The 23,018-nt window shown below is 41.8% G+C and overlaps 1 protein-coding gene across 1 annotated transcript; it reads left to right on the top strand.

The window, feature by feature from the left end:
• The first annotated feature begins 16 nt into the window (after positions 1-16).
• On the top strand, positions 17-22,499 carry MOGAT1 (monoacylglycerol O-acyltransferase 1). Its single transcript, XM_005424650.2, has 6 exons — positions 17-136; positions 8,866-9,044; positions 9,436-9,637; positions 12,231-12,405; positions 15,848-16,047; positions 18,881-22,499. Exons 1-6 carry the CDS (start codon positions 43-45, stop codon positions 19,033-19,035), a joined length of 1,005 nt encoding a protein of 334 aa, XP_005424707.1. The 5' UTR covers positions 17-42; the 3' UTR covers positions 19,036-22,499.
• Positions 22,500-23,018: the final 519 nt, after the last annotated feature.

Genomic DNA, 23,018 nt, shown 5'->3' on the forward strand with positions numbered 1-23,018 from the left:
GGGGCCGGCAGCTCCGTGCCTCCCGCGCTGCTCTCCGTCAGCATGAAGGTCGAGTTTGCCCCCATCAATATCCCCCTAAAGAGGAGGATCCAGACAGTCGCCGTTCTGCAGTGGATCTTCTCCTTCCTCCTGCTGGGTAACAGCCTTCCTCCTTCCTGCCCCTGCCCCAGAGAGAAGAGGGGGAGAAGCGGCTTTTTCGGTGACCGGCGTTACCCGTGGGCATCGCTCGGTGCCAGCCGTGGCTCCATGTGGGTGCAGAAGCGGCGGGGGCGAGCAGTTCCCCGGCGATCCCCGGGCGGGACGGAGCATCGCACTTCTTTATTCCCTGAAAGCTTTGGATGGGTTTTCCTCTTTTCTGGGGGTCTGCTTCTTTCTATGGGTTCTGCTTCAAATATGAGCCTAAAAAGCTAGTGTCGGTGGCTCCTCATTGAGACGCCCAGTATGTTTCTGACAGCAACTTTTTTTATCGAAGATGAGCATAAACTCTGGTACATGACTAATGCTGTTTTCATTCATAATTTCGTAAAATAACTTTATATGCTGTAGTTTAATAAAATCCTCATTTATCAAGGTAATGAAAAATAATGGGCATTGTCAGTGAATTGATTCAAATGCAGACAGTTGTGTAAGTGTATGAAAAATATCCTCACTGGCTTTAAGAAAGTGTTGCTAATTCTACTTGGTAATCTTTTTCTACTGATTGTTCCTCTATAATTAATTTTCCTAATATCTTAATAGACACCTATCATTAAGCACCTATTCACAGCGGCAAATTGTATTCACATGGGTAGGTATCTTGAATTTGATGAAATTAATCACTTGATAAGGTAAGATAAACCTTAACTCTATGAGACTAAATCCATGGATTGTATAAATTGGGAAGTGGTTATTGAATAGTATCACTGGAAATGCTGGAACACTTCAAGATCGTCTATGCTGTAGGATGTACAAGGCAAAAAGTAGTGTGCACTTATCTTCCTTGTATGTCTTACAAATATATTATCCTATAGGTGGTCTGATGTCTTTCAGGTGGTTTTTTTTAGGTTGTTAACCCACACATGAAAAATTTGGGGGAAGTATGGAGGGTATGAAGCATCTTCACAGATTAATCAGCAGATGTTCTGTTACCTCGAAATTATATGTAGTTAAATGATAAACAGTTTCTGTTTGTGGCTATGTTGTAAGTAATCTGTACTTTTAATTTTCTGTTATTGAATTAGGTCTTGGCATGAGCCATTATTTAAGTCTCATAAAGCAGTGGAAGTTCAGGGGCAGTGGAAGAAAATTTTTTTTTCCCCCTAATGGAGCAATACTGCTGCAGAAAACCACATCTTCCTGTGCTTGCTTGAAGTGATCAGGATGCAGAAAATGCCCTCTTTGTAGTTTAGTGGGCAAAGTAGGGAGCTGTCACCTGCAGCTGGCACTGCCTGGGCATGTCAAGGAAAATCAACTCAGAAATGGTCTTATGGCTGGTTATGTTGAGTATAGTGAGTTCATGTGATCATGAAAAAATGGATTTGCAAGAATGCTTGATTAACAATTTGATTCTAATAATAAGTATCTGCTTGTGCACCATGGGGATGTTTATCTTTAGAGCTGACCAGTGTGACCTTGTCATTTCGTAGGCGGATGCTTTCAAGTGAAAGGGCAGCCAGTGATCTGGCCAAAATGTTTCACTTAGCTGCAGGAGAATTCAGGTGGGTGAGTCCTAAATAACTTAAACCAGTGAGAAATGGGCTGATTTCTGATGTCCTGGACTGCCCCTATGTCTGGCTTTTTTAGCCTTTTTTTTTTATGGACAGATGTTGTTTGTTTGTAAGCTTTGGATTCAATAGCGACGCTTTCAAATCAGGGAGAGGATGCCTTGGGACAAGTGAAGTACTGTCACATCATGGAATAGATTGGAGGTTTAGGTGTTCTTTGGGGATTTGTGTGCAGCTGGAACTAGTTTACGCCAAGCACGATCTTGATTATCTGTCTTGTGTTACATATCTGCATGTGAAAACTTGAACAGATAATGCCCTATGACAGCTAATGATTCATGATATAGATAGAGTGATTCTGTTTAGAGCAGTGAATAAATGGGGTACTGGCTTAGCTGCTGAAGTTGTCCATCTAGGTGTGTTGTAATCTGCCATAGCTTAGGAAAATGAACTGTAGGACTAACAGATGAAGTAAGATAACTGTAAATTAGTGCCCTGAATTGGTCAATGATATGCTTCAAATCTGGGGAGTGACGTGTGAAAAAAATGATTTCGCACACTGAGTAAGCTGTAAGGGGCATGTGAGCTTATTACAACTTAGAATTCACAATGTGACTTGGATAAAAGACTCTTGGTTTTATCTTCCTGGCTGAAAAATGTAAAAAGCCCTTGCTCTCCAGGCTTGCTTTGTTGTGATGCTGCATGGTTTTCTGAGACTGTGGAATTGATGACTGAATATGCCCTCTTACTTGTGCAACTCACAAGCTGGCCTGAAATACAGACATGCAGTAGTTTTTGAAGCCTAAATCTCATCCTCACTGTAGAAAGTGTGAATCAGTCTGCAAATACTGAAAAAAACAGCGGCAGCAGCCTGGTATAAGCAAAGTTCTGCTTCTTCATGCAGTGTTCCAGCTTGGGCTGGATCTGCACTAGAGATCCATTGCTTCTGCTGTGCAGCGTAGGCAGAGTAAACATGCCTCTGTCTCAAAAAAAGCTGTACAGATGTGCACAGAATTTCATTAGGTACAAAAGGAACCTCTTTAAAATTCTGGCTGCAAGTTCCTGTACTTCCTTGTTCTGTGCTGCAAGCTGCCAAAGTTCACCCTCAAAGGGAAAAGACAAGTTTTCTTTGTAACAATGATTTGCCTGTTCATTATACAGGGGCATGACACCAGAAACAAAAATAAGTTCTGAAATACTGGGGGGTGAATGTAAGAGTTTCTGGATTAGATGAGAAAAATGCCCATTAACAGATTCCCACTGTGTGTTGACTGAAAATGCCATGTGGTTTTCTATCTTATGTTCTCCAAGTCAGCAGATCAGAAAATTTTGTATATAAGTTCCATGAAAGAGAGAAGTGTTTTACTTGGGCTTCTGTCTTTTGAAAGACAAGTGTTACCGGTCTTGAGTCCAGAAAACTAAAGCTGTTAAAACTGAAACTGGCAAATGCTATTTCTCACTGTATTAAGCACAAATCCAAAACAGCTTCAGGCTGAAGCATAGTGTCAAGCCATTAGTGTTTTACTGCTGAAACAGCAGATACATGAAATTTTGCAATCTCATACTTTGGATAAAAGGCCAAACCAGACAGTTTTTACAGATGGTAGTTTTATATCTGTAATTACAGTTATTTGAGATTTGTTTGCTTGGCCGGGGGCTGACAGTCCTGGGGCAGGTCTGGCCCTGTTCCGAGCTCATGCAGCACCCCCACCATGTCTGCCTGTGGGCCTGTGTGCTGGCTGCTCTTGGTCACTCTGTGCCACTGTCCAACCCAACCCCAGGCAGAAAGTAACCTGGAGAAATAACATCTCCAAGCCTGTAAGTGCTGCTGGACTGACAAAGCAAAGAGGCTGCATAACCCCCATTTTTGGATCATAGCTTCATTGTGCATATGCACTAAAGGAATTGTCACTGGATGCAATGGATATACCCAGTGTTTGCAGGAAATCTTTGTTTTTAAGCTTGGAGATGTTTTTCTAAAGAACTTTGAATTAATTTTGCTGCATTTACCAGTATGCCTGATATCCTGATATTATTGGGAGCAGGTGTAGGTTTTCTGTTTCTCACACAGTGGATGGGCATTTATCCTTGGTGTGTGCTGTGAGCTGTGTGCCTCATACTGCACATCTGTCAGTGAGGTTCACTTTGTATCAGGAGGTAGAGCAAAGGGCTCATTTAAAGGCAAAACCATTAAAACAAAGAAAAATCAGTCAGATTTGGTTGAAATGCTGCTTTCCCAGTGCTTTAGCCCTTTGTTTTCCTTTCTCTCTAATGTACACAAATCAAATGACAGCATTTTTGAAGAAAGAAAAGCTAGAAGGTGAGTTGGTGAGCTATGTGCTCCTGCTAACTTCTCATGTGAAAATGGACAATGGAGTTTGAACATGTACAAAATCAAATGCAAAACTGAGCAGCTTGGGTGAGTGGTGGTGTCTAGGGCCAGACAATGAGAGAGGGAAATGAGAGTTTAACTCTCCAGCAGGGATACCAGGTTTTTTCTCTGAGAATAGGTGATGGTAGAGGAGAATGGTGCATCTTCCAAGGCCCACTTTTGGAGAAGTGTCTCTGGTCTCCTCACTGGGGATTTAGGAAGTGACTGTTGTGCAGGCACCCCTGTATTTATTTGCAAAACCCTTAATAATGCAAAATCAGTATGTAATGTAAGATATACTTTAATATGCACAAAGCCACAAAATAATATGCTGAAGACATTGGTATATATTAAACTACATCCTGTTCTCTAGTGATTAAACTTCTGTGCATGTAGGATGAAGCAGTCTGTTAACTGAACTTGCTGGAGACAGTTTTGAGTTGTGGATCTGGCTTCCCCAAAAGAATAGAAATGATGAAACGTGTGCCAGAGAGTGAGAGATTGCTGCTGGAATAATAAGTGGTTTCTGTGTTGAGAAAGAAGGTGTCAGTGTAATGTGCTAAAGCAAATATTAACCTTTCCTGCAAACATGCCACGATGGTTTGTTATCTGGTGCTGATTTAATTAATCAGCTATAGCTGGATAACTAATATAGTTTTGTTCTTCCTCAAAGTCTTAAAAAAAAAAAAAAAAAAACAAAAAAACCCAAAAAACCTCTTTTGATGCTTAAGAAAACTCAGCTAAGCTCCATAAGCCTTTCCTAGCAAGCTGGCTGGTATTGCTACTTGTTTTTGTCACTCTGTACTCATCTATCCATGAAATTTATTGGTTGCCTATGGGTAGGGACTGAAGTGTGATCACAGAGAATAACAGGGTACTTACTGACTAGTATTTCTTGGAATGCTGCCTCTGTTACCTACATCTTAAGGAGGGAATTTAACCAAGTATTTCTTTGTGTGTATTTGTTTGTATCTCTCAAAAATACTAAGAAAAAACAGCTCTGCTGTGTCAGTCCAGAGACCCTAGCCTGACAGCCCCTATGTGAACATAAGTGACAGTGAATGCCTAAGGAGAAAGAAAAGAAGGGGGAAACACGTAGACTAAATTTGGCATGCTGTCTTGGGATTTGGCAATTAGTAACTTGGGGATTTATGGCATCCAGGCCACTCTACCTGCAAGTCAGTTGTGTGCAATGCTCTGTATCTCTGGTTTATCAGTATTTGCCAGTGGAAGGTCTTGGGAACTTGGAACCAAGTTTCAGCATCAGCAGGCCTCTAAAGCTTGGAATCTGAGTGTTTGTGTTTGCTGTCACAGCACTGCTGAGATACAGCTGCCTTGGTAGGAGTGCTCAGGTATCTTTGTGGCTCCCAGGTGTAACCAATAACCTGAAAAAGGCCCTCACAGGAGACTGATCCAATCCACCAAATGCTGACTGCCCAGCCAGTTTTGGAGTGAGCTCCTTTGCATGGTTTTTGGAGAACTGCAGAGAACCTGTAGTGCTGCTTGGGGTGACACCAGCACCCGGGGCACCAGTGCACTGCCCGTGCTGTCCATGACTGCTCTGAGCATAATAGGAGCTTTCCCTTCTAGGGACAATCTTGCATTTGGTGGCTTCATAACAGATATTAATCAAACATTTTTGATGCCCTAGTAACTCCAAATGCATTTGAAGCTTCCAATTTCCAGATTTGACCTGTGCTTCCTATCTCCGGCATTTAACTATTTCATAAATTTGGTGCCCCCAGTTGCAAACTCAGAGCCTGATTAATGATTGAAGGATCAGGTGTGCAAACATCATTGGGTAGGATGGCTGCCAGTGCTGGTTGCTCACCCTACATAGAGTGGTTTTCACCATTTGTTGCAAAATATGAGCATACATGTGTTGCAAATGGGAAATGGAGGAGAAGTGACACACCAACCTTGGTTCACAAACCCAATGTTCAGAGTTCTGTGGCAGTGATTTGTCTTTTAGTCTATATTTCCTCATCTCCCCTCACCTACCCCCAAAATCCAATACATCACAGAGATACTTTTCAAAGCTCTAATTCAAGTTCAACCAAAAAAATTACACTTAGAATGTACACTGGAACTACATCCAAGGACATGATGCAGTAGAGTGACAAATCCCAAATTATTCACCTTTTGACTGGAGTTTGTTTATGAATTTAGTTTAAATGGTTGTTATTTATTTACTCACTGTCTTGTCTGAAGGAAAAAACACCAGGTTTATGTTTACAGTCTCATTGGTTTTGAGTCATCAGTGTTTAGCTCATCTTGCAGGCTGCTAATTCGTTGAAATAATGAGGAGGTATGGCAAAAGGAATTTGCCTCACCTGTCTCATTGGGAATGCAGTAATCAACTTTGTCCTACAAGATGCTGAGCTCCCCCGAGGAAGTGCTAGCAGCATACTTATCTCCCCACACCTTGCCTGCACTCAGGAAGGTGCCCTAGCTAAAGCAAAGCAGCCAGCTTGTTGATCTGATGGTGTTTGTCTGCACAGGATTAAGAACTGCTATCTGGGCCTTCTCACTGCTGATGCAATTAACTCTCACAGCAAGGATGCTTGGCTACAAAGCACTTTTCAGCTGTTTGCTAGCAAACTGATTGTAAAAAGCCATGTGATTCTGTGTTAAAAAAAAGCCATGTGATTGATTCTGTGTTAAGTCAAAAGTGCTTCTGAAAGGAAGGGTAGGAAATTTAAATACTTATTAAATCTTGCATAAAAAAATTAATTTATTTATAGCTGCTAGAAAAAACTTCTCATACTTGTTCAAACCAAAAACCTTGGCATCCTGTCCAGAGTAGCATTCCTAGAAACTTCTATAGTTTCAGGATCTCTTCTTCAAGGACCAGGTAATGACTTTTCCTCAATAGACTTCTGTGCCCTATTTTGGAGTGATGCTGTTGTGGGATTCCCTGTGAAATTCCCTGTGGAATTGGAGTGTCATATTTCATCTGTATTACTTGTCCTGCATCAATGATGTTCTTTAGAACTGGTTTCAGTTCTTGTGAGTTTTCCACATTGACTTTGGGAGTCTATGGGCCTCAGTTAGCTGTGGTGTTTTCAAGAGCTCTTGCTCAAATGCTTTTCTGTGCAAGACCACGGTTTCTTGCTTGAGGAAGAAGCAGTGAGCTTCTGTACTGAAGAATGGAGTATCCTTGAAAATGGTAGGTTTCATCCTGCTTTTGTTTATGGTCATTTCCTTCTCCCTTCCTCAAAGCAAATGCAATTCCTTATTTTTCTGCTCTTATTCCTGCTGGTGAATGCTCATCCCCTCCTAGACAAGATATCCAATTCTATTCTGAAGGCACAGTCAAACTAGGCTCAGGAACAAACTGGTTGAAGTTCAGAAAAAGTAAATATTCAGGTTGGAGGAAATGCTAGTCTGCCTGTAGACCAAGCTGAGATCTCAGCTGAAAACTTGCACAGTCTAGGGAATCTGCTGACTTTTTAACACCCAAGTAATGTCTCTCCTGAATGAAGGTGATCTGAACTAGGATGAGTGGGTTTTACTCTTGGTTCATCTACTTATTCTAAAGTTTTCAGTTCTGGTGATATTTTACATTGTGTGAGCCAAATTATTGCCTGAAGTACTTCTGTTATTTGTTTTTAAATCTGCTCTATTTAGTGATTAGCTCAGTATGTTTCACTGGTGTAACTTCTTCTAGGACTTCACAGGATATTGCCCTCATGAAAGCCAGTCAATTGTGAGACAGAAAGTACTGCTTCTGCATTGTAAAATCTGTCTGAAGAACGCTGGGCTCCTGCAACTCTGCCCATTGAGTCTTCAGTGAGAGCTAGGTCCTGTTTTGCTTGCCACTGTATAAATTTATGATGTTAAAGCCCTGGCTCCCTTGCAACCTGGACTTTAGCATCTGATCCATGAGCCTGAGGGGTTTGTTCAGGAGGTGGCAGAGCAAGCAGGCTGCTGCAGGGGTACCACAGGGCAGAGAGCAGCAGCTCCTACTCCTCAGACATCTCAGACCGCAGCTGTTCAACACTCTCCAAAACTAAAATTCTGCAAGTTCTACAAAGATATAAAGTTTCCATAGGATTTCCCTGAGTAATTATTTCAAGGCTGGGCCCCAAGTAACACAATATATTTAACCAAACAACTTTTTCCTGCTCTTTGAACTGTGTATAATACAACTCTTATGTATCACTGTTGAAGCAGGATGTTACAATTCTTCCTGCATTTGGTTTGAAATCATCAGGACTTACTTGCTGTGGTATTCCCATAGTAGGACTGAACTTCCCCTTTGACTGACATGTTTAGTGCTGAAGTGGAGCCTCTTTGTGTTTTGGTCTTGTCTAGTGCATCTCCTTGGCCAGTGACAGCACTTTTGGCTGGGAGTAGAACTACCACTCCATATTATAGGTAGGGAAGCTGAGAAGGAGCATAGAAAATGATTGCCCAATATCCCTGTAATTAGAAAAGAGAAGTTGCTATGGCTCCCTTTCCCTTCTTTCCTTCCCCAGCTTTCCTTTCTTCTCACTCCCTGAAGCATTACATCCTTGTTAACTCTTGCTGTCTCCCTTTATTTTGCCTTAGGTAAACCAGATGCTCTCTACCAAACACCCAGTTGTGCAGTAGAGGGAGAAATAATAGACTGAGATAATACACCCTTGTAATGTTTCACCCTCACTGTAACAGCACCGTGTGGAATAAGCTGAGTTCAATTTGTGTGCATTTTGAGTAAATCTCTAAAAACATATCAGGGTTGGGCATTCTCAAAAGGACACAGATGTGATTAATGCCTGCTATGCTTTCCCTTTTTGTCTCTTGTAGCAGAGTTTTGCTGTGGATTCTTCGTGATCCTGATCCTGGGCAACTTTTGGTTCCTTGCTGTTCTGTACCTGCTGTGGCTGTACCTCGACTGGAGAACACCATGTGCTGGGGGCAGACGGTCCCACTGGGTCAGGAGCTGGACTGTCTGGAAGTACTTCAGGGAATACTTCCCCATTCATGTGAGTAAAAGGTTTCTCACAAACAGCTTGAATTGCCATAACCATGGACAGACATCTGAGACTCATCTTTGCTAAAATTCTAATACTCTCTCTGGGGTGAACTTGGCTTCTTTTTAAAACAAGGGAAATCTAAGATTTAGTGACAAAAGGGGACAGGGCCTGGTTTTCTAGGACTGTTGGGTGACAAGGTAGTGCTTCAGCACAGTAAATCTAGACATGGTATCCTGACACATCCATTCAAGCTTTGTTTATCTGTAAAGCAGGACAGTAATTTTAAGTGCTCAGAAGGAAACTCATTGTCATTGCTTCTATGTCCTGTCAATGTGCAATCTCCATAGGTGTTGTTTTTGAGGTAAATATTATAATGCCCACCACTGACTCTATTTTTCAGCTTATAAAAACTTCAGAACTGAACCCAAATCACAACTACTTACTTGGCTTTCACCCTCATGGGGTCCTGGTTGCTGGAGCCTTCGGAAATTTTTGCACTGATCCTCCTTTCAAAAATTTATTTCCTGGCCTTACTCCATATCTCCATATCATGCCCATCTGGTTTGGCTGTCCCTTCTTCAGAGAATACATAATGAGTGCTGGTAGGTAAAAGCAGAATGTCTCAGCTGTTGCTCCATATTTTAGCTTCTGTTAGAAATGTAGAGTCTATTCCTCTACTTACATATGGTAAGTAATTTCAGAAGGATCACTGTTGGTGCTAAATTTAACCTCTATTTTATGATGAACTGTTGTGGCAAAAAAAATTGGAAGGTTTTATTAATAATTTTGTAAACTATATCACTGAGTTGTTTTTTCTTTCTGAAAAGAAATTGCTGCTTTTCCTTTGAACTCTCAGATAGCAGTCCTGAGTACCCATTATATACAAGAAGAGAACAGCATAATAATTTGTAATTTTATTTAGTCATTAGCAGACACTTGTAAAACAAATTCAGGCTAATGTCTTACCTGAAGGGCTTAGTGTTATACATTGCAAATATCTTTATACTCAGAAATTAATTACTTGCTTCTGATTGAAGTCCTATATTGCAAATTTGTCTAATTTTAATTGAGATGTAAACTCTAAAGAGAAGGACCTTTTTTCTGTGTTCTGAGAAGCATTTGTCATAAAGGTATTCATGACTGGTACTACAGTAATAAAAGATAAAAATAACAAGGAATTGAGTTGGGGGAACTGAAAAAAGAGAAGAATGAAATAAGAACTAGTGCTCCCCCCCAGTGGTTTAATACATGAGTTTTTTTACTTAAATTCACTCAACAACAGCATTTAAGCATGTTCTGATGCACAAGACTAAGTTCAGGAGACAGAGCTCTAACTTTATTCATGACTGCAACATAGACACTGCAATCTCAGAGAAGCTGTTCCACTGCTCCATGCACAGAAACATGCCTATGATGTTTCCCAGATTAATATCAGAATTACTTATCTATGTATGCTTCAGCATATCAGAGAATGCCTTTCCATGCAAATGTAATTTCTGAGGGCGTTCTTTGAGGCTTGCAAAGTGAAGGATTGGCAGTGATAGAACAGTGCAATTTTAAACACTGTTGTTTAATCATTGTCTGGAAGTCAGATGTTTTTGGCATCTTGACCCATGGGAACAAATATTTACCTGCAGAATGAGAAAGAGCTGCAGTAAAAAGCGCACTAAAGAGGAGCCAGCATTGGAGCTTGGTTTTCACAGGTATGCAGCTGATAAATGAGAGGCGACCTTTGGTGTAATACAGATCACCACTCCAATAATAAGACTCTTGCAAAATCTTCCATGTCCTGAAAGCCATGCTCCTGGCACAATGTTTCATGTCCCATTCTTTCTCTGTCTGTGTCTAACAACGTGTAGTTGTTGCCTCTGGCAGTGCAGCTGCTGTGTGAGCACGGAGCATTGCCCTGCATGCAGGGCAGCTCTGCTTCAGCAGTAGACACATTTGTCCTGGGGAAAGGCAGTGATTTGTGCTTTCCTTTCCAGGGAAAATGCATGGTGACATGAATGACCACCACTTGAATTATTTGTGAGTCCCAGGTCAGCTGAATTTTCAGAGTAACAGTGACTGTGAAGGCAGATGTGGCAAATGGATGTAGCTTTTTGCTAAGGTCTGGACTTGCTCCAGTTGCAAGCTATTCCTCTTGGTGGCAAGCTCTCAAAAGTAGATCAGAGTCATCTTCCCTCTCTTCCCAAATTTTTATAATCCACATTGTAATGTCCGTATTGGTAAAAAGACCAAGCAGGGAGCAGAACATCCAAAAGTGCATTTTGATACCAGTTCTGTAAAACCAACAATGTGAACTAGATTTGATCTCTAAATTGTCACGTAGATTATATGAATTCAACACAGTGTAATTAAACATGGCTTCTGGGTAAATGGGATCACGATAAGCCTTTGAAATGAAACATAGGGCAAGAAGGAAGAGGAACCTTTGAAAGATTAGGTGCATATCTGGTGGAACATGGATTTTTCAAAGCACCAAGTCCAGAGCAAGACCTGAGAAGATGATAAAGTCTTGTACAGCAGTGTACCTCCTACTGCAAGTATCTATATCAGCAGGAGTACCAGAAAAGCTTCATATAATCTGCTATTTTAGCCTAAATATTGATGAGTGCCTGGGCCTGGTTACTAGAGAATGAGCTGATGCAGTTATTAGGAATGGTAGAAGTGAGTCTTTTCTGCTTCTTCTAATGCTGTCATGTGGTTCCTTAGATGGAGCTGCTGCTTTATAGTTGTGAAAAGAGTGGAGGGATCTGCTTGGCACTGTAGCTCCATATTTGAGTTAACAAGTCCTCTACACATTCTGTTAACCCTTCTGTGCCTGTGTTTCTATGCACCTGCTGTACAGCTTTAGCAGCTGCCTCTCAGCAGTATCTGCTGCCATTCACCTCCTGTTCTTGGGCACAGAGGCTCTCTGAGGGGGAGTTAAGTTGCCAGAAGAGCACACCCTGAAGAACTCAAAACTCTTGCAATAGGCAATAACATGTAACTAATCAGTGTGAAATCAAAGCACGTGCCCAAAACCAAATCTGTTCCAGCGTAAGGAGCTTGACCCAAACCTTTGAAATCTGGTCTGTGCTGTTATAATTTTGAAACATCAATTATATCAATTATATTTAAAAATATTCTTAAATTCCACTGTACTTGTACATGAAGATCCAGTGGTCACTCTTAAAATGTTTCCTCCTGAAGGAATGGTTTCTGCATCCAAGGAAAGTGTCTCCCATGTGCTGAGCAATAAAGGAGGTGGCCATGCATCTGTCATTGTCATCGGAGGAGCAGAGGAATCTCTGAATGCACATCCTGGAAGTCTCACCTTGAACATCCTCAAGAGGAAGGGCTTTATTAAAATGGCCCTGAAACATGGGTAGGTCTTCCATGAAGCATGCTTTGAATGGAGATTGATTCTTAAATATAGTTCATATTATATGAAATTGGAGAATTTGAAAGAGTTTAAGTGTCTAAGAACATGCAGATATCTGTCACAGGAGCCAATCTGTCCACCTAGATCCACTCTGGGAGTGTTGAAAATTCCCTTTCTCTTTCATAATTTGTAACAGTAGGTGTTGTTAGCATATCTTGTTTTATTTCAGTTGTTTCTTGCACTAGCAAAGAGTAAGAATTATGAAACAATATTAGTAAATCTTGACTGGTTTTCTGAGTAGGGCTGACATTCTGCTTTCTGTTCTGTAAATTAAAGATGCATTAAGGTAGAATTTTCTTATCATTTTAAGCAAACAAACAAATTGGATAGCCAGGCCCGGTTTCATTAAATGACTGAGAATTATGGTCTAGGAAGATTTGTTTTACTATTATTCTAAAGACTTTTGAAGATGGCCATTTGCAAAAGTAAATTCCTGGGAATTTTTGGTGAAAATCTCAAGAAAAACTAGATAACTTTTTACAATGAAGCAGCCATCAGTGTGTTACTAAACAGAGATGGTATCAATGTCTTTTGAGTGATTTACACAGTGTAAGTGATTGTGTTTGTTCTGGACTGGTCTAGATGGTTTGTATATTAGAAATATTGAAACCAATGTTCTGTTCCAGGTACACTTGCTGAACAGCTCCCAGGATTAAATATTGACATGTGAAGCAATGATAAAAAATACTAGTCTTGAGAAATCTGTAAGAGCTTTTTAAGCTATTAACTGGAGAAAAGGTGGTCTCTGAGAAGAGAGGCTCTCTACTTTTACACAGAGTGCAAAAAACTAGAAACTGTTCTGTGCCAAAATTCCAAGGGTGTTTCTTATACATATCACCAGGATTCTCATAAAGAATTTTTTGTGCCAACAGAATGTAGCATTCTAGTCTAATTTGTACCCAGAAAAAATACTTGTTTATTTGAATTAGGAGTTTACTGACTAAATGAGTCCTTAGTCCAACTGTTGATTAATTCAGTGGGATCCTTAACACTCACTAGCTTTTATTTGTTTTAACCATAAAGATTAGAAGATATTTAGATACTTTTTTTAGTAGTATGTTAGTAGATGTCTGGTCTGTCATATCACAAAGGTTGGTGGTGGTTATCTCTCATCTAAATTGATTTGGATTGAGAAATCAGATACACCTGTGCCTCTCAAGACATTGATTTCAAAAGTATCTCCAACACATAACAGCAAGAGTGGGACACTTACAAAACACAGGAATGGCCCCTTTACCCCTCCACTTAGTTAGATTCCAGTGATGGTCCTCATCTTTCTAAAAGGGTCATGGCTGTCTAGAGCCCTCCTCTGGGTGGCAGTGCCTGTCTCTGCCCCAGTGGCTAAGGGCTACAACTCACATGGTCACGTAAGCAGCAGGCTCCAAGTCATTCCTACAAACACCAGCACAAACACCTGCTTCTGTGGGAAGCACAGGAATTCTGACTCCTCATCTGTCCAGCAGGGCTGGAGGACAGTGCAAGTCTAACAGAGCTCTTGCCCAAAGACTTGGCATCCAGTAATTGCTTCTGCTTTTGAAGTCTTGTTTTTAACAATTAACAAAATGGGAAGAAAATTTCCAACTCAGCTGGAAATGAAAGGGCCAAGGAGGCTTGTGGGACTCAAATGAGAAGCCCCCATCTGCCACCAGTGCCTGCACACATTGCTGGTGTTCATGATCTGCAGCAGCAAATACCAACCCAGGAAGGAAGGAGCAGTGCAGAGGCTTGTGCTCTCTGGCCCTGACTCCTGTGCTGCCAGCACAGGGAAGCTGTGTTCCTCAGCTAGGACCTTGTCAAATGTGGCCTGAATATGTCAGCAAATGTCCTCTGCACTTTTGCAAAAGATATTTTGGTCCAAGGTAGTACAAGTATCTGATACAAAGTGAAGAAATCCTAAAGACACAAAACAAATGACGAATCAGATAACTTATCTTTAATTTCACAATCATAAGTTACTTATTTCTCTGTCTCAGCCTCCTACATAGCATCTTGCAAAAGTCTTCACTAGATTAAAGCAAATCCCACAGTGTCAGGGCACCACAGCTATTGCACCACAAGATGTTCCTGTTTGTCTTAGTGTTGTAGTAAAAAGTTACGTATTTACACAGCCCCAGTAAGTACCAGGCTTTATGATATTTCTTTTACAGGTGGCAGGGTGATAAATCCACTGGAGGAAGAAACTTTGAGCAGACACTAGTCATAACAGTATGTGGGAATGATAGTCAGTGTGAGTCCTCAGGCTAAAGAAGCTGTTGAAGCAGCTGTTTTTTACTGTACAGGTGGATATTGACAGTCCTCAGTGCTTCCAGCCAGCTCTGTCCTCAGTGCATCCTCCTCAGGCATTCACAGCTCTGCAGATACTCATTCTGACAATGTTCTAGCAATACTGCTATTTCACAGTAAGGTTTTTCTCAAAGGTAGTGGGTACAGAATAGAGCTAAGATTCAGAAACTATGATTTAAGTAAAGAAAATATCCCTGAATCCTTCGGAGACTGCTTAGGATTTCCCTGTTGTTTTTTTTTTTTTTCCTCTAAACTTTGTAGAATAGTTAATGAAACTAAGCATTAATCAAAACACAGCCAAGGTTTTAAATACAATGATGGGTTTACCTGCACTGATTATATCCACTCAGGCTGTTTGTCCAGGAGCTAGTCAGTGCCTTTCCTCCCAGGCCAATTCATGAACTGAATGAGAATTCATTAGACTGTGCAAGAGCCAAAGTGGGTTCACATAATTTCTGTGGGCAAGATGTGACCTCTGGTAATAATGGATTACAGCTTCTGTTTTCTAAGAAGTCCAGAGGAAGCAGGGTTTGGCTGGGAATTGGACACAGAAGGAATTTGGCATTGCACTCGTGTCTGTGAGGGTGTCTGGTTTTTATCAAGGTTTTTGTGCTGAAATCAAGGGCACGCATTACTCCGGTCAAAAGACAAGGGAAAGCCAAGATCTGGTTTTGATGCCACCCAGCTGGGAGCATTATAAAGTTAGCAATGAAGCTTCTCAGCTTGCCCAGGGAAAAAATGTAGTGGAACAAGGGTGGACTTGCCGAAATAGTGGTGGATAAAGATATACTTATGATATATGCAATAACTCATTTTCATAATTCCAAACAGTCACAAATTGCAATAGATAGCAACCAACTAAATGCTGCCAAAAGCAAGTTGCTAGTTGTGTGCCAATCACTTTTTATTTTAAACACCAACCAGCCAAGGCATCCAAAAAGCTGCTGCACATGAGAAGAGTTGAATGCCTGCTGCTGATGAAATCCAAAGCTGCTGAAACTCTCTGTGCTGGTTATTGTGAAACTGTTTCCATGCTGCTGATGTGAACTGCAGTGGAAGTGCAGGCTGATGTAGAATTCTCAGTGTCCTCTTTGTTTTACAGGGCTCATCTGGTCCCAGTGTTTTCCTTTGGTGAAAATGAACTATTCAAGCAAGTTGCAAACCCCAAAGGTTCATGGCTCAGGAATGTACAGGAGAAATTGCAAAAGATAATGGGCTTTGCTTTACCACTATTTCATGCTAGAGGAGTATTCCAATACAGTTTTGGCTTAATACCCTACAGGCAACCCATTCATACTGTTGGTAAGTTCCCTGCACCTTTTCTAATGTGTTTGCAAATGTTTGAAAACTCATCAATGTGCTGCTAATATCTGTAAATTTATAAATCTGTTCTAACAGAATTAATTAGTGTGCATCTAAAACAAGTTACTGTCCTTCCCAGTTAAAGGGGGCAGTTCTTATCTTCCCTTTTCTGGCCAAATCTTACTCTTCATTCTCAGTTATCCATAGGCTCCTATCGTTGGCATCCATAATGAAATCCTAGAGTTGTTCAGTTTTTCCAAGAGGGCTGCCACAGCTCTGCAGCTGTTGCTGTGGGTTCTGGATGCTTCTGATGTGAAGCCCAGAACCTTAATTTCTTAGCCCTGGAAGGAGCTTGAGTGGTCCTGAGCTGGTGCTCATCAGGCCAGAGGGAGATGCAGGAGCAAAGGGAGAGGACACCTTGTGATGCCACAGCCCTTGGGCAGGCTGCCACTTAGATGGCTTTGCAGCTCTTTAGGGTGTTTCCTTCCCTGCTGGCTTTTTCCCTTGGAAAGATCCTTTCATGTTTAATTGGGAGTGTGCATGCCACATCAACAGGCAGTTTGGGAGAGTGTTTTTCCCCAAAAGCTTTCATTACTGCTCATCTACTCTCACTGGAGTGTGGAATTGAACACATTTTTCATGGTTTTACTAGTGCTATTGACAACCACACCTTTACAAAATAGGTGATGCTGGGTCTCATGCAAAGGCAATAGTTGTCTCTTTGTAAATTTTTTGATAAATCATTTTTAGCCAGATTCTGACCTGAGAGAACTAAAGAAAATTGAGCTTTTCTGGTGTTCCACAAGGGACTTTGAAGGTGGCCCTCCCTTTTTATGGGGTTGATTTGATTATAGAATGAAGCAAATAAAAATGTTTAAGACAAAAACATAGCTCTTTTTATGTTAAATTTCAAGCAGATCTGTGTTTTATCACTTCGTGCAGTTGAATATTTTGAAAATATTTAATTTTTAATGCCTGCATTGTACACAGGCAGGCTAAAAATGCCATTTATTTTAAAGCCAAAAAGTTATCAGAACTTTGGAATGAGATGTATTGGATGAGATCTATAATCTGCTTTTTTTTTTGGGCTGATGAAACAAGGGCTGTTCTGAAGCTTAAAATGTCTTATTTTATGAGGCATTTCTTCATCATGACAAAAGCACAGGAGTGCTACAAATCAACAAGACCAGAGTCTTGCAACAGAACTTGTAAGATCTCACAAGGTCCTTTGCCTTCTGTGCCTCTTTCCCCATGTTTGAGAATCATCACAAAGTCCCTGTGTCCTTGGAAGTGTGTGGGGTGTTCTTGGTATGCCTCAACATGGCTTTGAAAGCATTGCCTCAGCTCCTGAGAGCTGCAGTGAGCTCACCTGAGGTGATGAGCTGTGCTGCCAACGTGGCCAAGTATGGGTAATTCCAGTCCTGGTTCAGAAGCCATGGATCCAAGAGCCATTCAGCCCAGCCAAGATCTGTGAATTTGAGGGGTTTGGGCTTGATGAGTGCTTTTGGTTTTCCTTTACTTTTTTTTTTTTTTAATTACTGCTTTACAGAAATAGAAACAACTCTAAAATATCAAATTAAGCAAGTTCCTTAAAGCTGCACATATTATATTAGACAGATGAGTGTAGTTCTCTATCCCACAAGAAATCTTCATTCTTGGGAGAAGAGACTTGCAGAAGGGATTGGGGGCTGTTTGCTGTTTCCAGTCCTGCCTCTGGAAATCCTGTATTGTATGTATATTGATTTCACACCCCTCTAAGGTATTGCTCAATCCAGGCACGGGTTCCCACCCCAGCTGTGTAAAGTCTGAGTTTCAGCCCCACACAGGCCTGAGAGCTCATGCAACTGGAGCTGCAGCAGGAAAATGCAGGCTCAGCTCTTTGTGGTTCTGGCTAGGCTTCCCTTTAGTCATCACCATCCAATCTGAAGTGGCAACATCTCTTAACAAGAATTTTCAGGTGCCTTTGGAAAAGTCCTGAGGGTGCTTTTAGCTCTCTGTTTTTCTAGGCTTCCCACTTGGGTCTGTTAAGGTGTTGGTGCTTCCAGCACAAGAATAGCTGTCAAAATCTGGTGACTGAACAACACAGGAGAGACTGAGATCATGGGAAGCTTCTCTTAGCAACCCACTTTTTAGCCATAGCCTTTTGTGGAAGAGAAGGCTGCGCTCTGGATTTCCATGGAGTCATCTCCCATGGAGCAGTTAGCAGGCTTTGCACAGTGCCTGGAGAACATTTTGGTTCCAGTGACATTTGTGGGCAGTGGAGGGTTCAGAGACACCTCACAGGGTTTAGGGGATTTACACGCTACCCCTCCCTAGGCTGAGGTCACATTTTTGGTGCAATGATACCCATTTTGAATAAATTGGAAGATAAGTATTTCCTTTAGTCCTGTCCATGTGACAGTGTTGTTGAGGGCACCATGTCCTCTTAAGCACACTCCACACTGAGTGCTTTTACTATTCACATCAGAAGACAGTGAGAAAGTACATTTTTTTAAATACTGTGTTGAACTTCTAGACAGCACATAACCCATAGGATTGTATCTTGAAGTATAAACTGCTCCTTCAAGTTAGAGCTTATCACTCTTCTCATTTGCTCTTCTGCTGCCAAACTGAAATGTTGGGGGGTGGGGGTGTTAATTAATTTTATCTAAACTTCAGCAAAAGTCAGTGAAAATCCAGCCCCAGGGCTCAGGCTTGTGAAAGGCAGGATCAGGCCCCAGAGTAAGAAAATTGTTCTGTGATTCTGCATTCTGGATGGGAGCTGTGGTGGAGCTCTTACTTCTGCTTAAAAAGAGAAGTCAATTAAGCTAATGCTGTTGTGTTTGATTTACAGTGGGAAGCCCCATCCCTGTAAAACAGAACTTGAACCCCACCACTGAAGAAATTGATCAACTACATGCATTGTATCTACAGAAACTAAAGAAATTATTTGAAGAACACAAAAGCAATTATGGCATCCCTGCACATAAATCTCTCATCTTCGAGTAGCAAATTGCAATTTGTAATTCCAAATCTCATGCAAAGAAACAGTGTCTGCTCAAAGATATCTTTCTTGCAATCCATATTTTGCAATCTGTAATTATCCTTATGTAAGGAATACTTTTAAGAAGGGATTATTAGAGGATTTAATGATTTTTATCTTATTCTTGGGTGGTGGGGGGAGGGATCATTGCTTGCCAATGATCCCTCCCTTGCCTTGAAGCCGGTGCTGTTTTGAGTTGTCCTTTTAGGTTCATGTGTGCCAGAAATGTGAGTGAGAGACTCCACACAGATGTTCTTACCGCAGCTTGAGGACAGGAAGTTGCCCCAGCATGAGATCAGTAGCAGAATCATAAATCCAAGAAGTCTTCGATTAGAGGTTGAGAGATTTACCAGCATTTATCAAACATGACATCAGGTTCTTCTCTGAATGTCAGAAACCCCTGCTGTTCTTCCACAGGAATGAAGGTGTATGTTTTCAGCACATGGCTACTGTAAACCACTTACATGAGAATTCAAGAATGAATAGGAGCTTTCAGCCTTGAATTGGATATTGGCAAAAATGGTTTGTCCAAGTCATGGAGCAGAGCAAACCTTCTGTTTGGAGTACTGTGTTGAGATTTTTGTGTCCATGTGTGTGCTGGGTGGTGGGAAGCACTGAATGATGTGGCTTTACTGGACAATCTGTGCTTTGGATCATAAGTTTGGAAGATGAAGCAGCTTTGGTAGTTTCAGCCTCAGAAGAGGTGGCAGGCACAGGACAGGAGAAGGAGGGAATCATGTGAACTCTTCATCCTGTGCAAATTAAAAATAATCCTATGTCAAGCACTTGCACAGAAGGAAGTGGAGCCCAGTTTGTTCTGAAATTTCACCAAGGAAATTGTACTTGATAATGCCTTTTTCTCCCCACTGACAGATGTGGGGATGTGTTAAGCTGGAGCTGCAGGGTGACACAGCTGCAGTGCCAAGGCAGTGTGAGCATAGCTCTAGGGTGCAGCAGGTTAAGAGGGCACATTGTATATAAACCAGGTGCCTGAATTTGAGAAAAGGTTTATCCTAAACATGGAGATCCACTTCAGAAAAGAAAAGAAAAAAATCTTAGCCGAACTCTTTTTCAGTGAAAATGCCTAGGTCTTGGAGATTATTGTGTATGGAAAGAATTGTAACGTATCACTGAATTTTTATGAGCTAAATTCTTGTATTTGTACAAACTTTTTGACTGCCTGCAGACTTTGCAATCTGATGTTAGTGAAGAGTTTGATCTGCTTTTAGCAGTTTTGGTGCCTGAATATTACATCAGTGAGGTGCTCTGACAGGTCAGACATGGGCTTATCAGGCAGCCTGGGCATCTTCAGTTGGCTCAGCTGAGCACAGAGGTGCTCCAGGAATAGCAGTCTGAACACATTGTGTATTCCATGGGCTGAAGGCTCTTGGGAGAAACACAGCTGGGGCTTTGAGAACAAGGTAGAACTCTGGAAAGTAAGTTCCAGAGAAATTCTGGAAATTCTTAGAAAGAGGACAGTGTTTATAGAAAAGAGTGGAAATTACTTCTATGGAGTGAACCCTGACTGAACCAACACCCCAAAGCCAGACAAGTATTTGCCAGACAGAGCAGATGTTTGTGCTCCAAAAAACCCTCCAGCAACAAGCTGGTTTCCTTAAGAGGGCTCTTCCTTCTTGTCATCCTACTGTCATCCGGTTGTAAACAACACTGAGTCCTGCTCTCATTTTCTCTACAATGACACAAACACTCTGGGAACCAGGGCTGGAATTTGCAGTGCCTGAAGAAGCCCCTCTTCCCTGACAGACTGCTGTCAATGTGCCCACAGTTCACCTCTACCTGAGCTTTTTTGGTGCCATGTATGCTTGCCTTCCCTTCCCATGCCTTTGCTGATCACTGATGATTACTGTGGTGCAGGCATCTTGCTTCCTCACTTTCTGCCCTCCTTTCCCTGGGTTGAGATCTCTGGTCTCTATGCATGGAAAATACTGAGTGGTGTCTTATCATTCAGCAAAAATGGGGTTTAGGAGCAGGGTTTGAGAAGAGGAAGCACTGTGCCTGTGCATGTTTGACACCAGCTTAAGATCAGGGCTGTTTCAGCTGTGGAAAGGCATGTTTCTAGGGAGGTCAGGCATGGCAGGTTTGTTACCTGGGAAGAGGGCTCAGGGTCCTGAGGATTGTACAAAGTGATGATCCCTGAGCAGTTGCTCTGTCTCAGTCAGCTATGTGCTTTGGATTTGGAAATTTGCTTTGGATTTGACTCTTTATTGCCTGCCCTGATGAGTAGTGAGGATTATTCATGAAAGAAGGATTTGGAGTCTGTCAGACTGTGCTCTCCTAGATCACCTGCTCTAATGACATATTTCCTCTCATTCTCAGTCTGTTCTTTTTCCATTACCTTGATGATACAGAAGATCAGGCTGTAAATTTAAGAATATTAGCATTGGGTTGAGGATGGAAAGTAACAATGTTTTTTTGTTGATTAAATGAATCAAAACTTCTAGAGAATATGTGGATACTGATTTTAGGACAATATCAGGTCAAAAGGGTATCCTATACACAGGCTTTCCTCTGAATTCCACGAGGAAATTATCTGTGGGCTCTCTGTACCATCCATAACTGGCTCAGGTAGAACAAGTAGGGATTGTGTTGCTATGACTACTGATACTGTCATTGCTTTGTAACAATGGAGATGGTAAAAAAACCCCAAAACCAAAAACCCAACAAAAAATAACAAATCAACAAAATCTCCAAACAACCCAAATATTTATTGTTGCTCAGTTACCACTGCATATGCTTATGATGGTCCTTCCAAACTACCTTTTATTATCCAATTGACCAGTGTACCCAGGGCTATTTTAAAATAGAACTTCTGTCTCTAAATGCGATAGACATGGTGTCATCTGAAACATTTACCTCTGTGTTAGTGTGGATGTGTAAAGCACAGACCCATTTTGGCTACCACAGGCACCAACACCAGCCCTGCTGCAGGCAGAGGAAGCTGCCCACGTTTGCTGCAGCAGGAGGCTCCAGTTGCAGCTTATGCTGGACACAGCAAGAGCAAGGAGCTGGTAGGAATGGTGACACTCCCTGCCCCAGCTGCACCTGGAAGAGCTGGGCAGCACTCAGATTCCTGGTGGGATGCCACTCTGCCTGGGGCCAGCTTCCTGGGATGTTTCTCTTTGTGCCTTTCAATGCCACAGGTAAAGCCAGCCATGCATCAACAGGAGAAGCTGTGCCTCTAAACCTGCAAACACTGCCTGTCTGACACGCTCAGGATGAAGTTCCTGCCTGTTCCCCATGTGTGAGCACCTCTGTGCCAAATTACGTTGACAGAAAGTCAATCCTCGAGTATTTTTACTTTGTGAACTACACAGTGTAATTTACACTTTGTAACTTTTTATGGTACCTGTAAAATATGAATGTCAGTTGTTTCAATGATAGCTGTGGCAAGGAGATGTGAGATAATAAAGGTTTGTACCAAAGGGGGCTTGTGCTGGCTGGAATTCAGGTACTGGAATTCACTGCTGTTGGATCCTGGCAGAACTCGAGTGGCCACATTAGCCTGGCTGTCAGGCTGTGCTCATATCACACTGAGAAATCTGGGTGGATTGCTTGCTGCAGGCTCCTGAGGAGAACCTGAAGCCAGGTTCCTGATGGAGTTCCAGAGGGTCTGAGGGAGAAGTGACCCACAGCAAGGGTGGGCAGGGCTGCAGCAGCCCTCAATCAGTGCCAAGGGGGCGCAGCAGGGATGCTGGAGCATGGCAGGGTGGGCAATCTTCTGAGGAACTGGTGAAATAACAGCTTTTGGAGATCAATTCAACCTCATTTTAAAGAAAGGTTTGAATTTTAAGTGAAAGTTGCATGGTGTCCAAACCTTAGTAACAGTACCCTAGAGAGAACAAACTACAGAGTCTCTGCTTCACTCTACCAACTGGGGAGCTAAACAGCTGCTTGGAGTAAAAAATGGATTACATTTGTCTGTTGGGAA

Source organism: Geospiza fortis, unplaced genomic scaffold (genome assembly GCF_000277835.1).
Source record: "Geospiza fortis unplaced genomic scaffold, GeoFor_1.0 scaffold318, whole genome shotgun sequence".
Taxonomy (NCBI): domain Eukaryota; kingdom Metazoa; phylum Chordata; class Aves; order Passeriformes; family Thraupidae; genus Geospiza; species Geospiza fortis.